Raw genomic sequence first — 9118 nt, 5'->3', positions numbered from 1 at the left:
AATAGTATTACTACTTGGTTATGTAATATTACTTAATAGTATTTAATTACTACTAATTTTCTAAAGTGCAATAACTTATACTAAACTCCACTTATCTCAGTAGTTTTTCACTCAGCTGTGGGACTTACAGATAGATAGACACTGTGTGTAGCATAGTCTGTATATTGTATTGTGGTTGTTTCTTTTTTACAGATATTATTCAGATGTTATTTAGATTTATTCTATTTTATTTACCTTTATCTAATATTGTTTGTGTGTCTCTGTATCTTTGTGTGTTATGGCAGTCATCACATAAGCAATTTCCTGCGGGATCAATAAAGTTCTCTGATTCTGATATATATAGTTCTTATATATGCAAAAAAATGTAAAAATATTTTTCCTAAAATGTCATTTTTGTGTTAAATGACAAATTCTATTTAGATTTTTTTAATTTTATTTAATTTTATTTATTTATCTCTAAATATTTAGGATATTCATCTTATATATTTCTTCATCTCTCCACATCACTCAATTAGAGAAAGTTAAACTACGCTGCACAGGTTTGAAAACACAAAGAGAAATCAAAAGTTTCTGTTTTGGGCTCAGCACCTGAAGCGAGGTGTTCAAAGGCACTCTACACACACACACACACACACACACACACACACACACACACTCAAAGAGAGCAGGACAGTGAAGTCTGAAACCTTTCTGATCTTTTATCTTCACTCAGCCGTGCTCAGCATTCTCGGGCTAATGAGATAAGCGCAGAGGAGACAAAGGCGAGCCGAGAGCGCCGGCGTGTTCCAGAGACTCATGTTGTGACGAACCCTGGAGGTGTCGAGGACCTGATCTTGACTCGTCCTCGCCTCACACTGCCAAGCTCAAGAACAAAAGGCGCTGGGTTTCCCCTCGGCCCCTGAGCTGCTGATCTTTGAACTCCCCACTTACACACACTTACACATACACACACACACACACACACACACACGGCCCAGTGGCCCAGCATGCAGCAGACCAGCGGAGCCGACCCCAACATTGCAGCATTAGCATTGTAAATGCAGTGTGTGTGTGTGTGTGTGTGTGTGTGTGTCTGTACTAGGATTAAAGAAGTTGCATACATGGGCTCTGAATGCACAACACACACATGCACACGCACACACACACACAATGTACAGAAACGCCTGAAGGCCTACACACACACACTTACTAAAATTAAAGCTTTATTTAAGAAAACTTGAAATTGTGTATTAATTGAACGAAAAATAACTCTATTATGTATTAAGCAATTTCCCTCTGGGATTAATAAAGTTATTTGAATCTTGAATCTTAAATAAGCACTTTATTATAAAAGTTATAAATTCTAAAAAGTAAAAATTATAAAAGTAAATTCTAAATAAACAAACAAACAAATACACAGAGAAACAGACAGTCAGACAGACAGAGGTATGCTTTGGAGCGCTGCTACTTTTTGCTGCTTTTCTTTGTTTTTTGTTTGTTTGTTGTTATACATATATTAATAAGTACATTAAGTACATTAAGATACAAGACAAAGTACATTAAGATAAACAAAAGTAATTCAGTGGTTAATTATTTGGACATTTTTGAGTCTCTAAATGATTAAAAATAAACAATAGAAAATCACTAAACAGTTATTGTAACAATTTATTATTATTATTATTATTATTAGTAGTAGTAGTAGTAAGTATTAGTATTATTATTATTAACTTTAATGTTTGTTATTGTGTTTAGAAACCTTTTATTTCTGGCATTTTTGTTTAGAAATAATGGTGGAATAACAAATTAAAATGTAAATTTTCCTGTTTACATAAACATTCCTGATCGTTTAAGGACAAAAGTTTTTTGTTTTTGTTTTTTTTAAAGAGAGAATTTATTTAGAATCGAGTGTGTGGATGTTTAATGAGTCTTTTTCACGGTCTGTTTTAAGATTATCGTACAGATTTAAAGAGAAGTGGTGCAGGAGGAAAGCGCTGCTCTGAACAGATGGAGACGTCTCGTCATTTATTTAACTTTAATCTGTACTGTTTATACTGTGTAGGGTCGCAGGGGGGCCTGGAGCCAATCCCACAGAGATCAGGGGACAGGGAGGGGGACAACCTGGATGGGGCAGCAATCACACACACACACACACACTGTACCACACTACATTCAGAAATTCCAGTCTGAGGCTGGACTCGAACCCCACACCCACTGGTGTGAGACCACAGTGCTAACTTCTGAGCTACGGCACCACCTTAATACTTTATTCATGTACTTCCTTTCGGCTTTCTACTGGCTGAAATGTACACAGGTTTCATAAGGGAAAGAAAGAGAAGTGTGTGTGTGTGTGTGTGTGTGTGTGTGTGTGTGTGTGTGTGTGTGTGTGTGTGTGTGTTCTGGAATAATGTATTTAGTGTTCCGGTAGTTTGAATTGAGAAGGGTGTGTTTGAGGTGGGTAAGTGTTGGTGATGGGGGGGGGGGGGGTTAGAGGTATTATGTAGCTATTTGGAGTGTGTGTGTGTGTGTGGGGGGGGGGGTGATATGTGGGGGGAGATTGTGAGTGAAACAGTCATGACTGTGCACCTGGAACAAAAGGTGCTGTGAAAAACCCGCAAAAGGCAGACAGTGAGAGGTGTTAAAAGTCACTCCAGAACAACGAGTCCCTGATACACACCACGTCAGGTACATACAGGACCTCGTCTCACACTCTGCACCATGTACACACCTTGTCTATACACTCTCACTCCTACTCTCTCTCTCTCTGTCTGTCTAATCCACAAACCTGTACAACACAGTCTGACCCAATGTGTAATCAGCTCAGGGTCCAGGTTTCTGCTTTATTTAGTGTATTTAATAAAGGTTTACGTTTTACACACAGCACATCAGAGAACCCTTCAAGGTTACTGTCAGTCAGGTAAGTGTTTCACTGTGTTTCACTGCGTATCAGACAGTGTATGGTTGTGTATGTGACAAATAAAAATTTTAATTTGAATTTAAAGTTGTTTATGTAAATATGTACAGCTGTGTGGAACAGTTCACTTCATAATCTCAGAGGAATGTCAGTACTGTTGTCATTTCACCTTTTACTAATTTTACTTTTTATTCGTAGATGTATGTACTGCATGAGTGAATAAAAACAAATAAGGATATGTATAATTCAAATAAATGTAAAGAATAGAAAATATTTCTAGGTACCAATAAAAAATATATAGTACATATTGATTTTAATATTAATGTAAGTGATCATTTTTTTACTAACTGGAGAAAAATAGAAATAATATCATAAAAAAATTAAGTACTGACTGATCATTTTCTATAACATTAATTTTAATAAAAAGTTTTTTTTTTTTCACCTTTAAATGTGTATTTTACCTTTTATTTAGAAGTCAAATGTGTATGATACAAATGTTAGATTTTCGTATCTTTAATTTTAAACAAAATATGTCGATGATGTACCAGCTTTAAGTACATTTAAAAAAAATTTTGGCTGTTTTTAAATTTGCTTTTAAGAATGAAGTATTCCAGCTTGTATCAAATTTTATATTTATATAAAATTATTTCACCTGGTGTTTAAATTCTGATTTCTCATTACAAAATACATTATTCACTTGTTTTAGGTTTATTTATTTATTTATTTATTTTCAATTTACACAAATTATTTACAGTCCTACAGACTCATACCTACAGAGCCCTGGAATGACCACTGAATATTTATTAGTTTGTCTTATAATAATAATAATAATAATATTTTTTTTTTTTTTTAAGAAATGTAATTTTGTATAGTAGCTCAGTGGTTAAGGCATTAGACTATGGTTTAGAAAGTCCCAGGTTCAAATTACCAAGTTGTATAATGCTGTAGCAAAAAAAAAAAAAAAAGTAAGTCTATCTGGATATAAGTGCCTGCTAAATGCTGTTAACATTTTGACTCTTCACAATATTAGTTCAAATATTTTAGTCAATTATTTTTTCTTCCTAAATAAATAAATAAATATCAAACACTTTAGGTTAAAGAAAAGAAATAGCAGAAACGTGTAAAATCTTTTTCCCCCTTAAGGTTTGGAGAAAGCTGATGCCTGTAGTGTGTTGAGAGACATACAGTAAGGAGATGTTCAGTGATTGACAAGACGAGACAGTTTGTGTGACCTTAAAATAAACCATTTGATGCTCATTAGTGCTGCAGTGAAATGGAGACGCCCATGGCATTGATTGCCTTTTGGTGAATGGACCCACACACACACACACACACTGCGGGTGCGTGCGTGTTCTCCAACCCTGAGACAAAAAGTCGCAAACTGGGTGATTGACAATTTCCTGGAGGAGGATCTTCTCGTTTCAAATGAACTCGGCTCGGATTCGGATCAGTTTCTGAGTCATGGACTGAAGTCGCATCCACACACACACACTGCTCTATCTTTGCGCCTAACACACACACACACACACCTGAGTGGTAGGAGCTGCTTTGTATTAAAGGTAAGTTTTCTGTTTAACTTATTGGGATTCCGTTTAAACGCCGCGCGCGGGGCTCGAGCTCTTTGATTTGATTTTAAATTAGAATTGAAACACTTCAAACGCCGGAAGTTGTTTTGTTGTTTTATTCCCAGGTCGAGGTAACGCGCGTGCTCTCCGATTGTTTTATATGAATCATGTGGCTGATTAACTGATTAATGTGGTGAAAATAAAACCCGCAGATTTTCCGACAGGGATGATTAAATGATTTAATGCGGTCTTAAATTCTCTAACATTCATTTATTTGAGATTAAAAGTGCAAGATCAGCTGTTTAATTTTCTTTTCTTTTGTTCTTTTTTCTCAACTTAAGCAACGTTGCGATTAAATTGCTTTGGTAATTTAAATATTATTTATTTACCACCCTTTTTTTTTAGCGCATTTCTGCAGTTTGGAAGCTTTATCACTGGAACTGATAATATAAAGTAAAACTTTTCAAGTGAGATAAAGTGCATATTTTAATATTTTTTCAACAATATTAATATTTTTAATATTTTTGTGTGAAATCTTTGCTTATAAAAGCACTCATGGTCACTATAGATGTTTTTGTTTGATTTTCTTTTTTATTTTTATTTTTTACCTCATCCAAGGTTTCCTTAGTGTCTCTCTTTTAGTTTCTTACTGAATAATTTTATTTAAAAATATGGAAAAACACTATCTTTTTAATCGTGACACATCACAAATTCACTACTTTGGTTTAATATATTGCAAGAAATATTTTAATCATCATAAGCGATGACTAAAGATCTTAAAAAAAGAAAACCTTCCCAACAGTATTTGACTAGTAATAGGTAACCCAGTGTAATGATCTATCCAATGATGAAAACTTTCATTCTCTTTGTAAGTTACTCTGGATAAGCGCATTTGCCAAATGCTTACATGTAAGTTCTAATACATATGCTGTTTTTGTCCACATCATTCATGCCAATCCAATGTTCTCCTTGTGTTCTTCGGTGCAGGCATGATTCCGAGGAATGAGGTGGTGCTCTCCGTCCTGGAGGAGCTCCAGGAGGCCACAGAATCTGTTGGCTTGGATGCCCTGATAAAAGTGGCTCTTGAGGTGGAGCAAGTACTTGCTCCTTTTCACCTCCCAACAGTGCTGTGCTCAGAGATCTCTTCTTGGATGGGCATCGATGCTATGGCTCACAGACTTTACCCAGCAGATGCCCCGGCTGGCCTTCTTCCTCTGGTCTGCAAAGGGGAGGGTAATCTTCTGTTTGATGCTGCCAGCATGCTTCTGGTTGGTTCCACAAGCTTGAGCTTGGAGCTGCAGGTCAGGACAGTGGTGGAGATGCTCCTGTGGAAACAGTACTACCTGTGCGGCATGATAGACTCCAAGGTCATGCTGCAGGCTTCCAGGTTTTCGCTCTGTGCTGAAGAAACGCAGGATATGCTTAAGCTGCCTATGCAGGTTCTGGAGGCCATCTTTGATGCTGATGTCAAGGCTTCTTGCTTTCCGAACTCTTTTGCAAACATGTGGCATGTATATGCTCTGGCTTCCGTCCTTCAGTGCAACATCTACTCCATTTACCCTATGTATAACCACAAGATCAGGCCCTATTTCAATCGCCTGATTCGTCCCAGAATGTGGCCCAAAGACTCTGAGCCTCTGACCCTCCACATAATGTGGTCTGGTGAGCTTGAGTCTGGCTCTGTGTTCAAACCACGCAACTTTGTGGCCTTAATCCCTGCCAGTGATCTCAAAATTGGAAGTCCAGGGAGTGAGCAACGGATGTCATCGGTTAAGTCCCTGGAACCGTTAAACGAGGAAACACAACTCTCCTACTCCACCCTGAAAGACAAGTTCAACATCACGAAAAGCACCTTCTATCGCTGGAAGAGGCAAAGCATGGAGTATCATAAGAAATCTGTCGCCAGGTATGAAGCCAAACACTTTTTTCAGTCTTGCTACAAAGAAGGCAAGCTCATTCCCCAGAACCAGTTCAGGGAGTTCTTTCCAGAAATCTCCAGATCCACATATTATGCCTGGAAACATGAGCTCATGGCTACTGGAAGTATCGGTTCTGGAGGTTCCACTGGAGAGGTGAGTCCTGGAGATAGCAACGAGCAGGACTACTGGTCCTCTCCTGAGAGCATGAAGCAGCCCATCCAGGAAACCTTCACCAGCATGTTGGCACAAAAGTCTGAGAAACTGGAAGGAGATAAATTCCAGAATGCAGCCCTAATGCAAGAAGCAAAGAAAAGCCTCCAAAACTGTATTGCCACCAATACATCGTTTCCCTACCGCATTTTTAAACGAAGGTTCCCAGGAATCTCAAGATCAACTTATTACAATTGGAGGAGGGAAGCTCTGCTATTTACACCATTCAAAGATCGATCAGGAAGCGGGGAAGAAGGCATGGATCCGGATAAAGTCCAGAATTCGAAAGAGAAGCCGTTGCCAGTGGGTTTGCTGACGACTCACAGAGTAATCCCTAGGGTTCGGCTTTCGAGATGCAGTCAGAAGACTCTCCGGCTGATCTACTTGCAGAAAAAGAAACTTAGAGAGGAAGCCAAAGCATGTGTCCAGAATTCCAAGATGCCATTGTTCAAATTCAAGCTCAAGTTCCCGTCAATATCGTCGTCGTATTATTGGCTTTGGAGGAATAAGAAAGCTGATAAAGAGTCTGGTGTGAGTTTTGATACTGATAAACTGGAAAGTGTCAATGCCACTGGAGAGGTTCTGAAGCAAGAGGAGAATCAGGAAACGTTTACTTTTGATGGAAATGCCGAGTACTTGAACAACCGTATGATCAACGGCAGCCCTGAGTTCTCTCCATCATATTATCCTCTTTCTGACAAGACCAACAGCAACGAGCAAATTTTTGTGATGGATGTTGTGGCGCTGGCGAACTTTAAGGCTAAGGCCAAACTTTTTCTCCAGCAGCGTTTCGAGGAGAAATCGTTTCCTACTTTCAAAGAGTTCAGGTCCTACTTTCCTCTTACTCCACGCTCTACTTATTATATGTGGAAGAGGGCGTTGCATCATGGTGTGCCTTTAGTTCATGGATAATTTTTTTCATTAAATGCCTTAGGTTAACGTGTCATCCATCACTCCTCATGTATATATAGTTTTTTTACACACTTCTCATCGACTTGAGTCCAGCATCCAGGTCATTTCTGCTCTACCACAGTGTAATTGCAGTTCATGCATCTTAATTGTGTCTCCCTTTGTTCCCCCACTTGACTTGACCACTTGGTTGCAGCTCAAGGACATTTGCATGTGTGTGAAATCAGACAGTCTGTTTTACACGCTCCTGATGGCCCTCAGGCAAAAGGCAGTTCAAAGACACTGATATCTGGATTTCAAATGAGTCTTTTGTTTGAGCTTTGGCCTTTGCTTTAAATTTTAAATTGACTCCAATCATCCGTTTCTGTTCTTGTATTTCATTTTAAATGTTTCAAATCATTTCTTTAAAAAAAAAAAAAAACTAAAACAGGAAAATTTATTTTTTTGGAACAAAGCCATGCCATGTATATTTCATTTTTCCAACTACACATAGTGATTTTTTTTTTCTTCTTTTTATCTTTTTTTTTTTTTTTTTTTACACATATATATTTTTGTATTGGGATTGATTTCACTTCGGCTACAAGGTACAACCTTTTTCTTTTTCTTTTTTTTGCACATTTGTTCACTGTTCACTTTTGTAAAAGTAAAAAAAATGGAGTTCTACTCTACTTGCTGCTGCTAAATTTTAGACAAAGGTTTGCTTGTTTACTAAGATGCAAGATACAGTTACCTGTGAAGCTTTTTGTTCTACTACCTATTTTGCTTAATGATTTGCAGAGCTCAGAAAGTTGTAGTTAAAAGGTGCTAATGTGATATTTTATTTAAGAATCTAATTCGCAGCTTTTTGTTTTAATGCGTAGGATTTTTGTGGTTAAATTTGGTTTAAATTCCTGTTTAAGGAGCGATATTGGTGATTTGTGAGGAATTATAATGCAGGAAATAAATCATGTACCCATTCCATGGTGTGCTCTTCTTTCTTTTCTTTTTTAATTTTAAAAATATTTTATTCAATAATAATAATAATAATAATAATAATAATAACAGTAAATAAATAAAATAAAATGTATGCTTGAGAGAAACTTACAAATACATCCTGGTCCAAATCTGCTTTCATGAGGCTTGTTTTTTCTTTATACATTATGTATTGTTTTTTTTGTATACATATATATATATTTTTTTACTGTTAATTTTTTCTTTTTACTTCAAGACCCAAGATGGCTTTAAAACAAATAGTATAGATAGTTACTGAACTGTAACTCAACTTTTTTTTGTGCGAATGGAGGAAATAATCTCCATATGCAAGATTTAATTTGTACTTTTAAATACAGTTTTCTTTCCTCTCTGGTTCCAGGCTTTTCATCTGCCTTGTACGATAAGATAAAAGCTTATTAACAGTGTTTAAAAAAGGTTATTTTAAAGTGTAGGTGATTAAAATGATTTCAGAATTACTAATTTTGAAACTTTTATTAATTACTAGTAATTTTTTCATTTTTAATGATGTGCTTTTTTTTGTCTTTAATTTTACTAATAGCCTAATGTGTTAGGGTTTGAGCAGATAGATCATTTTCAACTGGGAGCATGCACATTGGAGTGTGTAGTTTACTGGACCTCGTTCACTGTGATTA

At 36.7% G+C, this 9118-nt stretch overlaps 1 protein-coding gene across 1 annotated transcript; it reads left to right on the top strand.

Annotated features, from left to right (window-relative positions):
* Positions 1-4369: 4369 nt before the first annotated feature.
* Positions 4370-8028, top strand: vrtn (vertebrae development associated). The gene is made up of 2 exons (XM_053488926.1): positions 4370-4449; positions 5443-8028. The coding sequence occupies exon 2, from the start codon at positions 5445-5447 to the stop codon at positions 7494-7496; it is 2052 nt and encodes a 683-aa protein (XP_053344901.1). The 5' UTR covers positions 4370-4449; positions 5443-5444; the 3' UTR covers positions 7497-8028.
* The last annotated feature ends 1090 nt before the right edge of the window (positions 8029-9118 follow it).

This window comes from Clarias gariepinus, chromosome 27 (assembly GCF_024256425.1).
Source record: "Clarias gariepinus isolate MV-2021 ecotype Netherlands chromosome 27, CGAR_prim_01v2, whole genome shotgun sequence".
In the NCBI taxonomy this organism is placed as follows: domain Eukaryota; kingdom Metazoa; phylum Chordata; class Actinopteri; order Siluriformes; family Clariidae; genus Clarias; species Clarias gariepinus.
Note: the sequence above shows the minus strand (reverse complement) of the source record. Positions and strands in the feature narration are given on the sequence as shown.

Coding starts and splice junctions, on each gene's coding strand:
- vrtn (XM_053488926.1), top strand. CDS start 5,445: ATGATTCCGAGGAATGAGGTGGTGCTCTCCGTCCTGGAGGAGCTCCAG.